The sequence below is a fragment of the Symphodus melops genome, assembly GCF_947650265.1.
Source record: "Symphodus melops genome assembly, chromosome: 19".
Lineage (NCBI taxonomy): Eukaryota > Metazoa > Chordata > Actinopteri > Labriformes > Labridae > Symphodus > Symphodus melops.
In genome coordinates, this window is record NC_136709.1 from 15,536,835 (window position 1) to 15,557,109 (window position 20,275).

Here is a 20,275-nt window from a genome sequence, read left to right on the forward strand (position 1 = left end):
AAATGAACACGTTTTAAAAATCATACGAACAAACTTCTTTTAAATACAAAAAATAGTGCAAAACCCACTCAGCTGCTCATTTTCATGGGTTTATATCAGTAGTATACAGTAGAGAAGATTAAAATCAGTCAGCTAAAAGTGAAGGGTTTTATTCCAAAATGCTGTACACCCATCTTAGATAAAACATTTTTGGTGTGATTGATAGCTGATCATCTCCAAAGTATACAGCATCTATCTAATACTCTCAAATCTAAGTTAATTAATCAACACAAAGTCTTACATATTTTGTTCGTGCCTGCAACCATTTTCCATGAGTCCTTTGACATGATTTTCTTTGGAGGATATCTCATTTTGGAATGAAACTCTTCAGCTTCACCTTGCCTGTCCTCTGAACACAGCAGTTAGGGGAATGAGGTTGGCATGCCCACAAAAATATCCCAAATCCAATCTACTTTCTCCCCGTTACACACAGCAGACTTCTAGACAAAAAGAAAATAAATCCAGACGGACTCTTAAACTTAGACAACTGTGTGAAATCAAGCAACTCTTTGGTGTCGTAAAAGAACATGGCCGCAAGCATACAGGATGTCACGTTATCTGAACCTGCACTCAGATTTGTGTCCAGCTGTCATGTAATTTACAACTTTTGGCAGCAATCTGGACCGACAAAGTCTTTTTTTTTTTTCTTCTTCAAAACAAAAGACCAACAGATGATGTTCCTACATTGACACAAATAGCAGCATGTCCTTGCACCTCATGAAAAAGAAATCTAATTACATTAGAACTCTAGTTAATCACATTGAAAAAACACTGTCAAGCAAAAAGAAAAACCTCAAAAGACCTATTGTAATACACTGCATCTATGTAGCATTATAAATATTGGCGCCCATACACATATTCCAGAATATATGTATGTTCACAAACACACAGACATACACATAGGTAGAGGTTAGCATATACGTGTCATGAGGCAAAGGCAGAAGAGAGTTTTTTGTTTTTTTTTAAGTTTCTTTTTTTTTTTTTAAGTGAATGGTTCAGAGAGAGATGACCAATGGCACAGTGTGGAACACTCAAAAGTGCTTGGTCATTTCTACCGGCAGCTACAAATACAAACAGCATACCTTTATACCTTTACCATTGTGCTGTAAGAGACACATGCTTTTTTTCCCCTTACACATTGAGAAACGAGACAAAAATCAACTCACGCTATGACAGAATCGCGAGGAAAAAAAACAAAAATCTGTGTAATCACGATTAGATAGAATCTTTATCACAAAAACTAAAATTGTAACCAAAATATAAATTTATGCCAATCACACGGAGGACAATCTTTGTCTTGCCCTTCAACACTTCATCTTTCTCTAACATGATTTCGCTACAGCCCCAGGAAAGCAATACGACCTTCACAGGATTTCCAGTGTCTCACTCTTCATTTTTTATGATAGATCAATGTAAACTCTTCATCAGGGGTAAACATTTTTTTAAGCACGTTTTTGTGCACTTAATCAACAAAACAGATCCATGTAATGCCCTTAATACAAACTTATTTTACTTCCTGTATATTACACTGCTCCAATAAATAATCTAATTTTGAAATCAAGCCAAAAGGGACTCTCAGCAAACCCGCCGTTTGTTTCTTCTTCACCTAAAACAACTCGGTTGGCGATTGCTGTAAGAGGAATGGTCACGATGAACTAGTGTTCTACCAGCCCTTATTCGGTGAGAGGCGATAATTCATCATCGCTCTGTCTACGTTCTACGATTTGAAGTGCTTCAAATGTCTCTTCTGGACCAAAAAAAAAAAAAAAAACTAAAGAAAGAAAAAAAAAACTTCAGACTGGAAAAATAAACGTACACGAGTCCTTCATTGATTCAACCACTCCTATAGATACATACATCTATACTGACTTGATTACAGTTGATTTTGAAGGTCATCAGACTTTTTTTCCTCGTTTAAGTCCACTGTGTTTGGCAGACACCATAAAGGGCAGAGAAAGGAAAAGAGAACACTCGCAATCAGGCCACCACAAGTACAGGTTTCGCAGAATTGTCTTTCCTCTTTGAGAACAAAACAGCAGGGTGTGTAGATATATATGTGAGATAAATATGAGTGCATGGCGGATGGATATGAAAGGTCCCCTCTCTCATTCCTGTTTTTGCATGCCCTCGTGACGTGGAAAGAGAGATTCTGAAGGGCTCCTCTTCTTCCATTTCTTTCCAGTCTCATTCTGTTGGTTCGGCCGGTGTGTACTCGGTGGCAGTCCTCTTGTGACCAAGGTAATGCCAGAGTGTGTGATTTTGTGCTGACAATAAAAGCGTGAGCCTGTAGAGCAGAACCCCCCCCCGCCCCCCATGTGGAGAGAAATAGAGAAAAGATGAATTGGGACCTGCAGCTCCTCAGAGATACCGGTGTGCGTGATTACAGAGTCCGATTCTCCACACGCTGCACATCAGAGCTGGTACCACTTCTTATCTTTGTACTTCAGCATCATCTGAAGAGAGCAAAAGAGAAAAGATGACAGTCAGACGTGAAAAAGTTGATGTGAGAATATTCTGAAGTACTTTATGAGTTCTCAGGGGCGTACATCATGAGCATGTTTGGAGAACGAATCTGCGCTGGCCATCATGGCTGCTGTTCTTTCGTCCAGCTCGCCCAGTTTCTGCCCTCTCTCGTCCAAAGCTATTCGGGCTCTTGCAAGGTCTCCAACGACGCCGGACGCTGCACCCTTCATGCCCTCCATGCCCCCAGGGCCGGGGATGTGCTGCGCCAAGCTGCGGGAGGCCTTACCAGCAGCTGTTTCACCAACTACCAAAGACAAAACCAGAAATCCAATTAACATGTAAGGCACTTAAGATGTAAACGTTCATCTTGAAATAGAATCCGTTTTTAAGTTTGAAACTTTCCATGGGAATTCACAGGTATTCACAGGAATTTCTGGTAATAAACCTGGAATTTACAAAACTGAAGGTTGGCCCTAAACAGGGAACTTAGATAAAGATAGAGAAAATGAAAATGTATTGTAGCATAATTTTGACAAAAACAACCAGATTTCATGCAAGTACACTTGAATATCTACTTCAATCAAATTCACATAGCACACAGCTAACTGCAGGTGAGGCCACGCCCCCTACATGCACTGTGCACTCCCCCATCACATGCACAGATTAGCTGTAGAAGCCTGAAACACATTTTGAGCTCAGCGCACAAGACTACTGAAGCCAAACATTTTAGCCCATGGACTACATAAAGGGAAGTCAGTTTGATGATATTATGGGGTAATATATTTCAAACATTTGTTGTAAATCTGCTTAAATGTTTTTTTTTTTAATGTATTATTTTGCATGGACGACTGCTTAGGACAAAACAAAATGTTAATATTCATGCTTGGATATGATATAAATTCCTGTAAATTCCCATAATTCACAAAAGTAAGGGCGTTCTGTACTCACATAGGTCCTCCCGGTCCAGAGATTGAGCTCCTCCCCCAAAAAGGCCTTTAAAGAATCCTCTGTTAGGAGCCTCTGGTGTCTCCACAGGAGTGAATAACTCACTGAGCATCTCCTGAGGAAGACACAAACATCAGCACGTCAGCCTATAATACGTGTGGAAATAAAGACTGACAAAGTACACCATCACAAAAAGAAAAGGTCTTTAAACCCCCATTTTAGTTGTTTCCTCCAACATGGAAAGTATTTTCTATACAGACTTAGAATGATTGGATTTGATTGTAAATCTCATTATCTACTTAAGGGTGTCTGACCTGCAGGTTATCGCAGGTCTCCTGACTGCAGGTTATCCTCTGGATCTCGGTGGGAGAGGTGAGGTACAGAGCCTGACCCAAGTTAGAGAAGCAGAACGTTCTGGCTATTCTCATATCCGTCAGCGGCAGGTAGTTCATGTCTAGCAGGGGCCGTAGACTGGGCAAACTGTCAGGATGCAAAGAGGGAACATTGTAATTGCAGAGCACCTTGTAATTTCTTTGTTGAAATTTGGGGCTTTTTATGCATTAAATTGAGAGAAAGGATAGTGGATAGAGCTGGAAATTGGGGAAAGAGAAAGTGGGAGACAACATGGTGGGGAGCTACAGGGCAGTTTCAAACCCGGGCCGTCAACTCTGACATCACAGCCTCTGTACACAGGAACCTGCAAATGGCGCCCTAGAACACCTTGTAATTTTTTTACAACTGTTTTTAATCATCTATTTTATCTTTAGTCAGTACATACTTGAGGGTTTACCTGAGAGTCATGATATGTCCGTTAGCACAGAAACATGCAATGCAGTTAGCTCCGGCCATCTGCACCACGTCGGCCCTCAGCACGAAGGAGGTCTCTGTGATGTTGTGTTTGTAGAGTCGGGTCTGTGAGGGCATAGCCAGCACTTTGGCCTGTTTCTCGGAACACAGCACCGCAAACTGGGAATCCTGACCCTCTTGTGACGAGGGAGGGGAGGCTGGCCTGCGTCTCCGGCTCTTCTCCTTCTCCTCATCTGATGCATTTGCGTCATACCATGGCTCGTAGGAAGGGGGCAGCAGAGCTCCAGCGGCGTCCAGCAGGGCCATCGTCATAATTCCTCCTTTGAGGCTTGCCATGGTGCCTGAAGAACAAGTTTCAAAAAAAGGGATTTTTTTTTTCTTCATCTTGGATTAAGAGACAGCCTTTAAATTAGCACACAATGCCACGCAAAGTAGATCTCTCCATTTAGGACAGCTGCACAAGAACTGTGATAAAAAAGAAATGACCCAAATCCACAATTCACCCTACAACCCACCCAGTTTGTTAATGTCATGCGATATACCTTGTACCGGTACATGGCATTTTTCCAGGAAAAAATGAAGGGACTGCACGCAATATTTGGCCTAATAAAATGATACAGTGATAGTAATAATAATAATAATAAAAATGAGACTTAGCACAAGTGTTAAATAAATTAACCATGCTGTTCTCCTGTGTTTCTTTGCTGTTTCTTTATCACATCCTTTTTAATATGATCTGAAGGCAAAGAAAAATAATACAGTTTTTTTCAAAAAAAAAAAAATTAAAGCTAGCAATGATTGGTTCCAGTTGTAAATCCCATCATGAACCCTCTGAAGCCATGTGGGCTCCATGTTACGTTCACTATTTTGTTAACCTGCAAGTTCTGCTTGAAAAGGTAACATACAGATCTTCTAGGCAAAAGACAATTTGTGGGGCTTTGATAATGAAATCTCGCTCATGAATATTCAATAACTTACATCACAAGTAACTGCAGTGATTTTACTCACTGTTTGTGCAAAGTAAAGTTCCAGAAAAGATATTTCTGGAGACCATTATTTTCTTCTGTCCCTCTCCTTAAACACTGAAAACATCACAATATTTCAAAATTATTTTTTTTTAATAAAGGAAGGAAATGACTCTTCCCAACAGTTATGACATTTCTTCATCAATCATGTTGAAACTCTTCTGAATATAGCTGACTTTCATGACTTTGTACTTTTATTTTCTTACAGTGTTTACAGTTTGACCAGAGAGGTCATGGATGGTGAATTCAAATCCAGTTCAGCAGAGCTTCTTACCGTAGGAGGTGATGCCGACAGGTTGTTGCAGCCGCTGGTCTCCGCCGGGCGGCATGCTGACGCCCACCATCATCACCGAGCCCTGGGTGGTTCCCACCAGCAGACAGGGGCTGACCATGCTGTCATTCTTTCTGGGGAAACTCTCACAGAAGTGAAAGGAGGAGATGGCCTCTCGGGATTCTCTGTCTATGCTGGTTACACTTGAACTACGTGAGCGGGTGAATGAGTTGTCCTTGGCGTCTGAACAGCAGGAGTGAGAACAAAGGAGAAAAACAGTTTGTTTAAAAGTGAAATGAAGTTGAAGCAGGAGAGAGTAAGAGGTGTTAATGACGTAAAATTCACCAGGTGAAAACCAGGTTAACATGCTATAGCTTTGATTTATGTTTAGGGGACAACATCTCCCATTGACGTTATTGGTTTTTTTTTTATGGGAGTAAGTAACCCAGTGCACCCACTTAGTACTGTACTACCCACCAAAAAAGGATTTTTGACATTGAGATGCTTTTGCTCAATTTGCCATTTGACATTTTTTGACAATAGTTTTTATAATGTCCTTTTTGGCAAACAACATTCTCAATGTGAAAAAATGCAGAAGAAATGTGTGTTGTACAACAGGGAGTCCCAAGGAAGAACTGGTATTTAAGGAGCAAGAATTATTCATGGCTCATTACTGTGCTGAAGGCAGCTGAAGCACAAGCTTTTATCCTCTTTAAAACAAGCTAATGATGGATCCCAACAGAAACACAGAAAGATCTGTGACACAGAGGGAACCGCCCGACACGTGTATTCTTCACAAGGAAATACTGAAAACAAGAAAAGCAAGTTTTTAACACTTTGCAGCAGAGTCAGCCAAGCTTCCTCGAAAAAGAATCAAACAACCATTGTGAGAAGGTTAGAGTCATATGTCAGTCCTTTCAGAATAAAAGCCCCAGCAGCAGTGGGGGGTTAGTACCAGTAATCACACTTCAGAACAAGTCAGACCACGGCTGGTCCACTCACTGAGGACGGAGACTGACATAGTTCTACAGACGCCCCCCTTCCGGCTCATCTCTGCTTCCGCTTTGTCTTCGTTCACACTACAAACACGCTTCTTACATGTAAGAGAGCGCCAACGCTGGGAACGCTCCTCTGCTCACCGTGCAAACAGAGACAGAGAGTTTGTCTAAACTTACAGTACACATCCCAAAACAGCAGAAATCTCACAATAGCACCAGCGTGCCAGAAGAGAGAAAGAGTAGCAGGAGTTGAGAGAAGTTAAGAAAACAAAAACCTGTAGGTAAAACATTGAGATGGTCAGGAGCTTAGGTTCAGTAGTTTTTGGCTTACCCTGGTCATGAGACGAGCTAATTCTCCGTGACATCTTGGCTGTAACAGAAACAAATATTCCTATTTTATGAGATGAGAATGAAAGCTAATAGTGAATGTTGTTTTGTTTTTTTTATCTGCAAGATAAGAAAGAAATGTCTTTCAAAGCTTATAACTTTAGTTTTAATTCGTTTCACTGTAAACACTGGTTCGATGAATTCTTAAGAGTGGTGATGAGACTGAAAGACAACTGTTGAGGGCATACACACAGTATATAATGTCCGACGTAGGCCAATCATGTATTGGTTGGAGAACAATATTCTATTTTCTCTCTTAACTATTTGACTTCCTGTCTGCTACCAAGACACCCAAAAGTTGTCTGTTGCAGTCTATAACCACCCTTAGAGAAAACCTGAGAATATAAATGAAGCTGCGAGGCGTCACAGACAGCAGCAGGCCTGTAATATCAAACAAAGCAAGAGGCAGACAAGAACTGAAGTAATTGCAATTCAGTGAACATAGTGATGCACAAGGAAGAGGAGGAGGAAAAATCAGCAGATAGCCAAACGGTGAAAACGCAGAGCTGAATCCTGGAATCAAAATCACAATCAAAGAGACACGGTCCACTTCAATATTTAAGTGACACGGTTAGATATTAGTGCTATCAAGAAAAAAGGCATGATGCAGATTTTCTATGCGTTTGATTAAATTGCTTTCAGTCCAGACTATGAAGCAACAGGTTTCATAGTTTTGTTGAAATATAAAGACAAAAAATGCATAGAAAATGTGATGCCACGATCTACAAAGAAATCCTGTCATGCACTGGATCCTTATGAATTTCATAAATCAGCTGAAAAAACCCCAGACCATGATTAGTAACAAAACATTTAATAATAGCACATCTTTCTTTCATTGGCACAAGATGCACAGATTGACGTAGGATTAAGGCACAGTGTGGTTAGATTGCTGTTATTCAGAGAGAAAAGAACGAATAATCAGAGGATCATAGAACTGTAAATATAAAGTGGATGTAGCCTCAGAGTCAAATCAAAGTTGTAATGCTGCAGTTTTTTAACCTGCATTTTATCTAATAACCAGCAGGAAGTGACTCCATTAATATTCTAAACAAATAGTTAAGAGGTCGAAGAAAAACTACACTACTTCCTTCTGATTTAAAGTGTATTGTCTCATTTGGTAAATTCAAGTCTTCTTCAATGCAGCATGGTTTTCTGTACTACTACTACTACTTCAAAATTGATCATTTTTATATAAAGCCTCTCTGCTTTAGCCAAAATTAGCCTCCCCATTCGGTATGCATCTTGCTAGCAAAGTTAGCACATGTCAAGCGTTAGCTGAGGGCACAGCAGTTGCATCTTATTTTGATTTAGATGTCAAATATAAAAAACATATTTTTGTGTTTATTTAGTGTTAAACATTCATTCATCTGCCAAATACACATTTCAACACATAATTATAAAGCACTTTCTCTTCCTAAACAACATTTCAAATTTCTGATGACTCATCCTGTACTACTAATTTTTTAACCAATTCAAAAGCTTTGTCCACGCTAACTGTCCCGCCTTCTGTCTTGGGATTGGTTCTTTCCTGGTTGGAAATACTTAATGACAAGGCAGTTAGAAAATCTTAAAGTTCAGTTATTGGGACTTAAAGTCTTGCCAATATTAGGCTCCTAATTAGAATCTGTTATAGTGAATTTTCAAATGTGCCCTCCTAACTAAGCTAGCACTAGTTCAGCGTTAGCTGATAGTGTAGCATTTTTTTCTTCTAATTTTCGTTTAAAGTCTTTGCTTTCAAAAATAAGCCTCCTGATGAGACTGACAGTTACAGTTAATTCAAAATGCACACTGCTATCTAAGCTAGCTCAAGTGTTTGCAGATGGTGAAGCATTTACTAGCTTATATTTAGCTCCACACACTGTCATCATAATAACAAAAACAAAAATCCAACATGGCAACAGTCAAGATGCAAAACTAGAGACTATAAAATGCACAAAAAGAAAACTAGTATGTTGTGATTGCTACGTCCACTTTAAATCTACAGTCTCTGGAGAGAATACATGTGGATGATACAGTACCAAAGTCATTGGCAACCGTCTTGGAAAAACGTCTGCTTTTGTACTTCACTGGAAATAAAGTTCAAAGAGACAAATCAGAAAACTGCAGCCATTTTTTTTATTAAATAAAGAAGGCATGCAGCTTTTCTAACATACAGTACCCTTCTCTATGAACTTCTGCTTTCGTTCATCATCTGAATTGTTAGGTGAGGTAGATCCTATGTGACAAATGGCAACATTGAAATAAAGTATTTAGAAATGACGTTTTTCTTGGAAGGAGACTTTAAGGAGACTGACCTGAAGTAGGTGATTTGCAGCGATCTTCTGAGGGGTTGGCCCCATCGTTGGAATCACAGAGCGCTGAGGGAGGAGCGAGAGTCTTGTTTAAACACAGCAGAATTTATTTATTCTTTTAGAATAATCTTTATGTCTCTGCTATTTCCTAAAGTGAATACAGTGGAAACAAGAACAGGGTCACCTATTTGAGAAAAGGCAGGGACACATAACCAGACAGTGAAGGAAAAAAGCCACACTTGAGTTCACTTCACAAATCTAGAACAAGTTTGATAGCTTAGGGTGCCAGCATTGTTTGTCGAGGAAAAAATATAGTAGGATTTAAAGATACACAACCTGAATTTGTTGAAGTGCCCTCAAGTCTCCCAATTTCCTCCCAGCTCACTGTCAAATGTTCTCAAGTCAATAGAAAGGATTTGGGGGATTTAGGGTTGCTAAATCAATAACAAGGAGCGTATCCTTATGAGAAAACAGGGAAAATTCAGAGGAGAGAAACGATACTTAAAGGGTGTTGGGGAAAATCTGACACAACATGACTTACTGAAGTGAGATGAGCGTAGCTTTTTCACAGAGTCAGAATACATGTTAGAAAGTCTGGACATGCAAGAAGTCACAGGTGGAACGTCTTTACCACAGAGAGAGAGTGACAGTAAGAACAGTGACACAGGAAAATGATCAACAGTGCAAACGAAAAAGAACGATACAAGTCTCAGGGGCTTGCTGCAGGATTTCTAATTAAAACTAAACAGTAATCCGAATAAATTTTTCAAGTGTGCATAAATTAAACTTTGCTACTCATTATAGTGCAGTTAAATAAAAGAGTTTTAAATGTAGCAACAGACCACTGAGACTGAAAAGAATGAGTACCAAACAAGACGATCAGGCAGAGACAAAAACACAGTAATAGACATGACAGAAATTTTCAACTAATAATTACCATTAAAAGAATTAAAAGTAAACACTGCTGCAATGATACAGCTTTTACTCTCACTGCAAAGATCACTTGGTCTGGTCCAACTGAACAGATGGAGAATCTGTCAGCGATGCCCCCTATTGAGGGGCAGGAGCTACTGCAGGGGGCGGTGCTCATTGTGCGAAGTCAAAGCTGCTGCCAAGTGTCAGCCCTGCATCTTAACCAGCCTCTAACAGTCAAGAGTCCTTCAGATGAATATTTGAATTGCTAAATATAGGGTACATCACAATTTTTTAAGGTAGCTGTGAATCGTGTAAATTGGGGTAGAATGTGTAAGTTCCATTACACCCCGAAAGTGACCAATAGAAAAACATGGCCCACCTCCAGAAGGCTGCCGTTGTTTGCGTGGGGAGCGAGGCTGCCTCTGGTAGGGGTCAGATGGGCTGTACAGATCCGACGTGCCCATATTGAGGAGCAGGGTTTTCTGGAGGTAGTCCACCACAGCGAGACCACTACTGTTTCCAAACACCACACTGAAACAATGGAGGAATGAGTAACGGAGTGGGTCTTGGGATTAAGAGGCTATTTTTGCACTCAACTTGTTGCAATGATACAGACAGGCTGTATATCCAGTTTCTCTGTTACTAGATGCAACTGAAGCTTCTACATGCACATCTTTAGCTAAAGCACAGCGATAACAATCACTATCAAGACACATATGTATATTAAGTCATCGTGATCTCTTGTCAAAACATTATGTGTGCTGGCTGTGAGGACTTACAGGCCATACGAGGAGTTGATAGCCAGGCTTGAGATTGGCTGAGGTGGCTCCCCGCTCACCCACACCAGCTGGATCACCAGCTCTACCTGGTAGCCCGGAGACTGTTTCAGCGGGGAGCTCCGCACCCTGCATCAAACACACAGCAGGATGAGACAGCAGGCTGCACATGAGACTGGAAAGATTTATCACCTATGGGGTGAGTCACACTGACAAGATTATTTCTTAACTGATATTCCCCCATCAAGCCTTTTCCCTGACAAAACATTTGTATCTTTTTTCATATTTTTGTAAAGAGGATTATTTTCCTTTGGTGTGTTAATACCTTAAAGGACTGAGGACTGAATGGATCACTTACTCAAATAACCTTTTAAGCAATAATTTCAGGTTTCTTGACTGTAACCTAAATTGCTGAGTAAAACTTTAGACATCTTGCAAAAAGAAGAATGTTATAGTCCTCACTGTAGGCATGGTATATTGTCACGGGGTCCATCAGAGGAGTTGCTGCCGGTGGAGGGCTGAGTGGGAGGCTCGCCCTCCTGCGGGCTGGAGGAAGCTCCTGGGGTGGGAAGGGTGGGAGTCTGCTCCCCTCCTGGATCCGGAGAGTCCCCGTCGCTGAACTCACCCTGCATCCGCACCTCCAAAAGCTGAACATAAGAAATAATGTCACATCTCAAAACAGTTGTAAAAGCTCCTTTTTTAACCACAGATGACGCATGAACTATCAAAAGATTTAAAAACAAGGTTTAAACAATGATAAATATGCACAGTATGACAATAAGCTGACATGTTCCTGACAACACACGGAATACCAACCTGCACATTTTCAGTGGTGATCTCTTGTTTGCTAAACCTGTAGATGATAACATGGGCGGACACACCGGCCACACAGAGCATCCTGCTCTCTGGGCACCAGGACAAGGTCTGGATTGCAAACGGGTCCTCGTCCACTATATCTGTACTCGGCTTCTCCTCCTTACCACGAGTCCTTTCAAACACCTTGGCAGTCTTTAGCTTGTACAGCACTTGAAGCATTACTTTGAGAGACAAACAAACAAAGGGGTAAAATAAACAACAGTTGCCACAGTAGTTGACAAGCTGGACCTGTCCCTTATTATACGGGCGATAGCGGTGCTCGCAACACCAGCAAGTTAACTTAATATCCACATGCCTATGCTAAGCGTGATTACACTGCTTTGGTCAACATGCCAGTTTAACCTTACACAGCCTTCATACATTTTTATCTCAAACAAATAAACAAAAATACGGCCAAACCACGCTGTTCACAGAGCTTGTTTACATCCTGGTAGTCAAGTGCGGCGAGTAAGCCCACAGTCTATGACTACAGTTTGAGCATGAAATTTGACTGGCTTTGAGGACCAACATGTATAAATATTTATAATTTGTCCAACCAACTTGTAATTCTTGTTTCAAGTGCCAAGAGGAAAGATGTTTAACCGTTTAGTCGACTAAGATGAACTTTCAATGTAGTCTGAACTAAAACAACTGTATCATGCAAATGCTAGACTATGCATACATTTTTTAACCTACCATATGACTTCTGATGGCAATTATTACACCTGTACTAAATGTAACAACAACCCAGACCCATCTAAAAGAAGCACACAAAGCTGTGTAAAAACATAGGAAACTACTCACATGCAGAAGCATCCCAGAATTTGATCGACCCGTCAGCATGTCTATTTATTGGACCAAAAAACAAACAAACCATAAGATCATTTGGAAAATGCCATCATGTGTATGAAAACAATTATTATATTTGTAACCCAATCCTTTGCTAATAAGACACTTACCCGGTGATTATGATCTCAGGGTAACTCTGAGAGCCTTGGCCCCAGTTACCTCCACTTATGGGCCATTCCTGTGAGAAGGAAAACAAAACACATGCTAGTTAATAATTGTTTTTTTTAAAGCCATCTGTTAGTTTTGTTACCAGTTTAAGATCATATCTAATGAATCCAGAAGTCATTTCCAGTGGCCGATGCACTTTAAACACCGACAATGAAAGTTATTTACCTTCTTACTGTAGCCTTGTCTCTTTTGCCGGCTGCCTACCGAGTAAAGTGCAGGAATGAGTTCAGCAGGGCAGTCGGCAAAGTACTCACAGCAGGTCACCGGTGACTCATGGATAGACAGAGGATATGGATTCTCAAATATTGGGTACCTGCCAAGACATTAAGCCATATGTTACATTGGAAAATTACCATGTGTGTATGTTATCTGCACGTTTCTTTCAACGTGAGAAGCAATGACTCCTTGTTGCTTCTCCTGACCGACCAAATTAAATAAATGTTTGACATTGAAACTGAAAGATTGTTTATTGAAAATAAACTGAGTTTCAAAACATCAGTAGTGAGCTGAAGGAACTGTAAATCCAGGTCTGCATCTTCTCTATTTATGGGATATGTTGGGGAGCTGTCCTTAGGTAATTACAATAACTGGATACATTTTAATATGCACCCACCCACACTGCATAATGCAAGAGCAATAAAAAAATAAAAATGGATTCAAAAGTGTCTCCTCTTACTGTATAATTGGAATAAAATGGTAAATAGAGAAGCAATAAAGCCATAGGGAAAGGTAACAAACGTTCAGATTAAAAGAAAAAGAACATAATGCCAGTTTGACCACGAAACGATTCCCTGTCGTACTTAATGAAAGTGAGATATTCTGTTTTTTCAGGAACGTTTAAAGAACAGGAGCAAGGGAAAAAATGTGATCGCTCATGTGTATTTAAAAAACACGATACAGTTAAGATTTCTGAACACATTTCAGAATATATTGCACGGGTGGATAACCTTGTTTTTGACCACTTTTTATCGAGTCTAAAAAGTTTCAATCAAACATTGTCGAATGTTCAATTTAATTTTGTATTTCACCCACGCACAAACCGGTCCAAGGTTAGCTGCTTTTGTGAATATACATAGCCACATTTTCACCCAATTCATGGAGATTTTTTTCATCTTGATAATCATTCCTGCTCGCTGGTATATTCTTATCAACTTTTAATTTAATACTGTGAATACGTCCAATGATGCAGATATGATATAAAGACAAAAACTGTTGTTGTGTTCGACTTTGCAGGAACAACTTTGAGCTGTGAGGGATAGATGTGAATAAGCAACTCAGTGAGATTTGAGGGGCAGGCCAGAGATTTGAGGGGGCTAGAGATGTGAAATCAGCTTTTGTTGCACGTCCCAAGATTTCCTCCTGATCTATTTGAAGAAAGCAATATAAATACCCGATCTGTCCGAGGTCTATAACAACTAAATCCTTCTCCAGGAGGACGACGACAGCATAAGGTTCCTGAAAGTCTGGCAAGAAAATAAAACATGAAATGAGCAAAGTTGTCATTGCAGGTGGTTAACGTTGACAAATGAACAAAAATGTGCAGGGATGAATGTGACGCCTTACCGCTCGGATATGGAGTTTCACACAGCGTTAGGAAATCCACAATGGGGTAGTCCATCTCCAGGACGGCAGTGCTCTTACCATGCATCACAGTCAGACAGGCTCTCCTCCCCACTGTATCGTAAGACAGACCTCCTGACAGGACCATGAATGGGTCCCTGAGTACAGGAAACACACACACACACACAAACATTTGTAATTGTTTATTCAACAAATTCAAAAGCTACATGGTCCAATCAGGAGTGAATGGTTATAGAGGGAGACTCAAATGTTACCCTGGTGCTTCCCCTGGAGACACGTTGCCCCCGTTTTAGGAGCATCTACAAAAGAGCTAGCCTACTTTTTAATTATAAAGACAAGTATATTAATCCCTGTCCTCTTAATACCTGAATCTAAGGGATAATTAGATCACCTTCAGTGAAATAGTTAATTTTTTATGTCAGGTTTTTTTTTTTTTAAGGGAAGTTTTGTGTCTTACTTTGAGACCTTGGAGCTAAAACCTTGTTCTCTTCAGATAATGATGATTATGTTGTAATAATCAAAACAGAATTAACATGCAACCTCAAAGGAACAGCGAATCATCTGTCATGATCACTAAATAATTTAGCTAATTATCACAACAAAACAAGGCAAGTGGAACATGGAGATAATGAGAGCATGGCCTTTCCAGCAGCAGAAGGTCACAGTCAACAGGACCGGCCTGTTTTATATATATATATATGCTGTTTGGACAAAATAACAGGAAAGGGCACTTTTACAACAGGATACACAGGATGGGTGGGGACTTTTTACCGTCACACTTACCCTGCCCTTGTTGTTTTGTACTCCACCTTTAGGATAGGCTTGCATGGCTCTGGCTTTTTTCCATCTTTAGGCTGCTTTCCTAGAAGATCAAATGGCACGAATGCATTTTTTATTTCGGCTGCCACAAGTGCAGGTTGCACAGTGTACGATTGCTCAGGTGCAAGCATAAACGTGCAACCACAATCACACAAGTAACACTCTTCAGATGAGAGAGAGACTCTGAGCTTCAATATGTGCCTTTAAAGACAGTTGGCTTCGACTCAATACTCCTGTGTGTGTGTGTGTGTGTGTGTGTGTGTGTGTGTGTGTGCGTGTGTAAAACAATAAAAGTGTGTTAACAACAGCCCCCACCATGTGGTGTGATGATCTGTGCAGCCTTGGCTGGAGCTCGTATATTCCATGTGGTCAGCGTGCCATCAGAGTGGCTGCAGACAAACTGTTTACCCTCGTGATGCCAGGCGGCTGAGTGGATCGCCTGAAAGACACACAGCGGCATGTCATCATTTTTACAGCTGTACAACAACAGACGGGATGAACCTCTCCATATCGTTCTTTTTTCCAACAAGTGCTCGTGAGAAGACATTTTGCGCCCGTCTTATTAAACTTCCTCAGCCTCTGTGGATCTCTGGGCTTTTAGTTTCTAGTGAAGTCTTTAGAAAATAGAATAAAAAAAATTAAATCGTTAAAGAAATTGGTAATGCATTACTGTATATGTAACAGCTTCGCACTGTAGTTTCAGCTAACAGAAGACCAGCGTCCTTAGGGACTACTTTTAGATCAGCGGATTAATAAACATTCGTAGCTCTCCAAAGTAAGTTTGGCAGCAGGACGGTGTGAGTGGACACAGCTCAAATATTACATGGTGTGTGTTAATTAAATAAAAGAACATGTCAACAGGTGCATCAGCCTGGCTCTTTGAGGTGTTTTTAGTCATTATTGGAACACAACAGAGCAACACAACAGTGTTCTGTGGCACAGAGGAATAAAGCAACGCTCGTTTCATTGTGGGTTTTTGGTCTTTAAAGGATTTGATTAGAGTACACACTATGGCACGTTAAGTCCCTGAAGGTACGTCTACAAAGCTGCTTCTGTAGCGCTTCTCTGATTGAGGGAAACTTGATTTTGCACATTTTTGCGTCGCCTCATTTCATGATGTTTGAACAATGATCTTTTTTTTTTTTTTCTCGCTTAATTTGATCCACTGGATATCATTCTTAAATGTGTCTGTATGGTTTGTGAATAACAAGCTTCACAGTGTAAATATATGTCTGTACATATATATATATATATATATAATACATGTAAAGTCAGGGAGCTTTAACAGGACACAGTTTCATGTCTCAGGAGGAAACAGTTCAGCTCATGTGGAAAGAAAGTGACAAATATGCAAAACCGACCCAGACCAGACATGTTGACGTGACAAAAGTAGGGGGGGGGGGTGGACAAATTACCTCGTAAGCCTCACAAGAATTGAGCAGAAAAGGAAATAATGCCTTACCTCATCGTAATTGTAGCGATAGTCAGCTTTTTTGCACTTCAAATCCCACATCACCACAACCCCGCACTCAAATCCAATCAGAAGCTGCAATAACAAGAAGAGCAAAGCACAGCTTAGCTGACTGCAGTGAAAAGCACATTCTGCACATGGAACTGGAGTTAACACGGCTGTATCATCATCTGCACCTCTGACGGTCATAGTGTGGGACATCATTGAGAAGACTCCTGGACATCATTCATACTTCACTGGACTTATGCTTGAGAAGAACGATGTATGATGTTGGTAATTATCACGTAAAATAAATAAAAAAAATAAATCTAATTCTGACACAAAATATAGCACATTTATTGAATGAGTTGTAAACACCAACACATTGTTAAAAAAAAACAGGATCAATTGAAACCCATATATTATCGTATGCATCAGTTCTTATTGTGTAGTTGTCACTGGTGAACTTATATGACTCATACAATTCAAAGAATTGAACATGTGTGTTTGGTCTCAGTAGCTCAGTCTGAAGGGACTTGGGTTGGGAGGAAGAGGGTCGAGTTCAAGTCCAAGTACGGACCAAAGTATGGCAATTGGTGCGCTCGCTGCAGAGTAAGCAGCTCACTTCCAGAGCACTGCCGAGGTACCGTGCAGCATGGCATCGTACCCCTAACAGCTCAGTTTAAATGACTGCATCTGTAGTACAAGTGCGAGAAAAAATATTCATATTCATGGGACTGATGAGCTTCTCTCTGAGGGCTTCACGAAATATTAGATTGTTTGATAAAGTGTGTATCCGTATACTGTATGCATGCGTGTAGTATGCTCAAATGATTTTTCTTTTGTTTTAAATCTATATTGTAAAAACACTACAGATTACATGTTGTTCCTTGTGATTCCAAACGAAGTAAAAAAAAAAAGAAAAAAAAAAAAAAAAAAAGAAGAAGCCGCATAAATGTGTTGCATTAAATGAAGAGGTTGGTGGATGAGCATAAAGGTTTGTTAAATGATCTAAATATTTGATGAACTCTGATAATGTGTGGATACGGTCATGGCCACAGAGCTCCCTTAGAACACAACATGTGCAATGCATTGTGGTCTATCTCCAGCTCTTCTGTGTGACAGTTTGAAGGATGAGTCTAAAAAGGCTCTTTTACTGATGGATGAAGACACTAAAAACATGACGTCTCGCACTGACAGTTTCAGTGGATGGAAATGTTCCGCTTTCCTTTCTCTCTGCAAAACGCTTACTGACATCGCTGCGTACACATCCTGATGGCAAAACCTTTACGCTCTTAGCTTCAAAACTTAAAACCAGGATCTACAGATTATGACGATGTCAGCTAATAGTTACCTTTCCTTCATCCATGGGGTTATCGCTGATGTGCACCACAGGCCCGGGGTGTGTCTTTGTGGATCTGAGAGACAAAAAGAGAATAAAGAGAACAGAGACTGAAGACGTGTGGGTAAAATTCAAAGTATTTTTGAAGATGAAAATGTATCTGATAAATTAATGGATTAATTATTTAATCAATTTGACTGTGAAGCTTTCAAAAGGGAAGAAAACAATTAGGGAGGTAATTAGGAGAGTTATCCAAAAAAGAAATGAAATAATGAAAAGCAAAGATCTCTGGTTGAGAACAAAAAGCGAAGAAAACCGCTGAAGATGAAAATGTGCATTAGTGCAGCAGAAAGAGACAGAGATGGCATATGAGAGACAAATAGAGAGAGGGGAGTGTGTGTGTATGTGTATGTGTGTGTGTGTGTGTGTGTGTGTGTGTGTGTGGGGGGGGGGGGTCACTTGAGGGTCTGTGAGAGATTATCGTGTGTGGAGACTGCATCACCGTGGCAACAGAGCAAGGGCCATGGAGGAAGTGAAGGTCTGGCCAAAAGAAAGTGTTGCTGCCTCTGAATGTGGTCTGGCTCCACCGGCTAATGATCTCATTGCTGCTGATGAGTCGATACAGTCGCAGATGTAGCAGTGAGTAAAAGGCAGGGATGGAGCCGGACGTCGACTCCAGCCGCCGGTAATCACAACATAACACACCATCCATATAAAGAACTGATCTGAATGTGTACTGACAACAGATGTACTCATACACCGAGGTTGGTTCATCTTCTTCTTTTTCTGTCTGTCTGGATTTTTCTATGTCTGGTAACATTATAGCTTTTAAATGTATCTTTTTTTATTTAGGTATTACAGCTGCAGTAGGCCTCGGCAATTTGGCCTCAAAGTGAAATCTCTATTTTTTCCAACTAACCTCGATTTTCTCGTGAGAAAAAAACCCATAAATGCCAAATTAATGACTAAGATAAGTTTTGCTTATCAATATAATTTGACAAACGCAAACTGAATTTCCCTTTGAGGATTCATAGATGAACCTGAGTTTTGTCTTTTGGGGTTTAAATACAAGCTGTAAACTTTAAAAGTGCCCTGTGCAGTTTTAGAGTACAGTAACAGTCCAGACGAGGCAAAGCAACTTCAGCCAAATACTTGTGGTCTGGAGGCCATCCAGAACAAAACGGGGGGGGGGGGGGGTGAAAACCCTCCAGCCAGCCCTTGGGAGCCTGGAGAGAGCAGCGGAGTAATTGAAAGAGAAAATCTTGATTTTCATTTTGGAAAATGATCCTCGACAACAAATAAGCTTCATGGATAAAATCACTCAGACTTAATTGGAGCAAAACTTTTTTTATTTTTTTATTTTGTTTGTCATCTAAAAACTACAAAGATACTCAAAGGGAGAACTTATGGAAGGATTGTATAAAAACTGAGATATAACTCAAACTGTTCTCAGCTGTCGGGTCATGGAGCCCGCTCTGATGTACCTGGAGAAACATTCAGTCAAAAAGTCTATGAACTCTTCTTAAACACGTCTGTTTGTTTACGTCATGATTTTATTACTGTCTGAGGTTCAAACTGCAAATTCTTTTCATTAAACAAATCTCAATGGTTGTGAAAAAAAAAAAAAAAAAAAAATCAGACGTGTTTGAGTTGGTGTTGGTTCCTGAGGCTGGACCGGTTGAGAACCACTGAATTCAAACACCACACACTATAATCTCATCTTTTTAAAAAGACTCTCCACGCTGTCATTTTGAACCCACATTATCCGATATGTGCGTCCTGACATCCCCAGCCAACCATCTACTGAACGTATGGTGTCGTTGACGCAGCGATCCACCGTGGAAGCGCGATAATAATGAAACCTCAACATCGAAAGGATCGCACTGTGCGGGGCCTCCCGCAGCGAGCCACACAAACCGTGTGATGGACGAGCAGCGTGAATTCCATCCTCATCTACCTCGGATGCACTTCGCTCAGTCGTGCGCTGTGTTCCAGACGCTTTGGAGTCAGATTTGAGCCGCGAGAGCTCCCACACTCGGGCACATTCGAAGGAAAAACAAGAGAGGAACTGTGGAACAGCGAGAATTTAGAAATGGCATCAATTTGGTAACAAGTTACATTTGCCAAAACAAGGATTTGGACTGACACTCTTAACTAAGGATGCTAAATAATGAACTTTTGTGCAGATATTGTGTCACTTCTTTCCAACTTATTTTGGCAGATGCATTGGCGCATTCTTTTTCCTTCTAATTGCACAGACCCTTCTGTTACTTCTGTAGTGGAATCAACTACTT

At 40.5% G+C, this 20,275-nt stretch overlaps 1 protein-coding gene across 8 annotated transcripts in view; it reads right to left on the reverse strand.

The window, feature by feature from the left end:
• Window positions 1–20,275, reverse strand: part of stxbp5b (syntaxin binding protein 5b (tomosyn)) — a 33,566-nt gene continuing 13,291 nt past the window's right edge. The window contains exons 6-30 of one of the 8 annotated variants that reach the window (XM_079370458.1): window positions 17,994–18,057; window positions 16,652–16,735; window positions 15,505–15,628; window positions 15,154–15,232; window positions 14,353–14,507; window positions 14,180–14,252; window positions 12,955–13,102; window positions 12,732–12,799; window positions 12,577–12,617; window positions 11,734–11,954; window positions 11,380–11,564; window positions 10,921–11,046; window positions 10,521–10,672; window positions 9,768–9,851; window positions 9,230–9,292; window positions 9,094–9,150; window positions 8,954–9,001; window positions 6,880–6,918; window positions 6,553–6,681; window positions 5,554–5,793; window positions 4,238–4,595; window positions 3,762–3,927; window positions 3,451–3,562; window positions 2,586–2,806; window positions 1–2,492 (exon numbers count right to left, since the gene is read on the reverse strand). In XM_079370458.1, the coding sequence (XP_079226584.1) occupies window positions 2,451–2,492; window positions 2,586–2,806; window positions 3,451–3,562; window positions 3,762–3,927; window positions 4,238–4,595; window positions 5,554–5,793; window positions 6,553–6,681; window positions 6,880–6,918; window positions 8,954–9,001; window positions 9,094–9,150; window positions 9,230–9,292; window positions 9,768–9,851; window positions 10,521–10,672; window positions 10,921–11,046; window positions 11,380–11,564; window positions 11,734–11,954; window positions 12,577–12,617; window positions 12,732–12,799; window positions 12,955–13,102; window positions 14,180–14,252; window positions 14,353–14,507; window positions 15,154–15,232; window positions 15,505–15,628; window positions 16,652–16,735; window positions 17,994–18,057 (3,079 nt within the window). In that variant the 3' untranslated portion in view covers window positions 1–2,450. Of the gene's footprint in view, window positions 2,493–2,585; window positions 2,807–3,450; window positions 3,563–3,761; window positions 3,928–4,237; window positions 4,596–5,553; window positions 5,794–6,552; window positions 6,682–6,879; window positions 6,940–8,953; window positions 9,002–9,093; window positions 9,151–9,229; window positions 9,293–9,767; window positions 9,852–10,520; window positions 10,673–10,920; window positions 11,047–11,379; window positions 11,565–11,733; window positions 11,955–12,576; window positions 12,618–12,731; window positions 12,800–12,954; window positions 13,103–14,179; window positions 14,253–14,352; window positions 14,508–15,153; window positions 15,233–15,504; window positions 15,629–16,651; window positions 16,736–17,993; window positions 18,058–20,275 lie in introns of all 8 variants that reach the window. The other 7 variants (XM_079370451.1, XM_079370454.1, XM_079370453.1 and 4 more) reach the window with 7 other exon arrangements.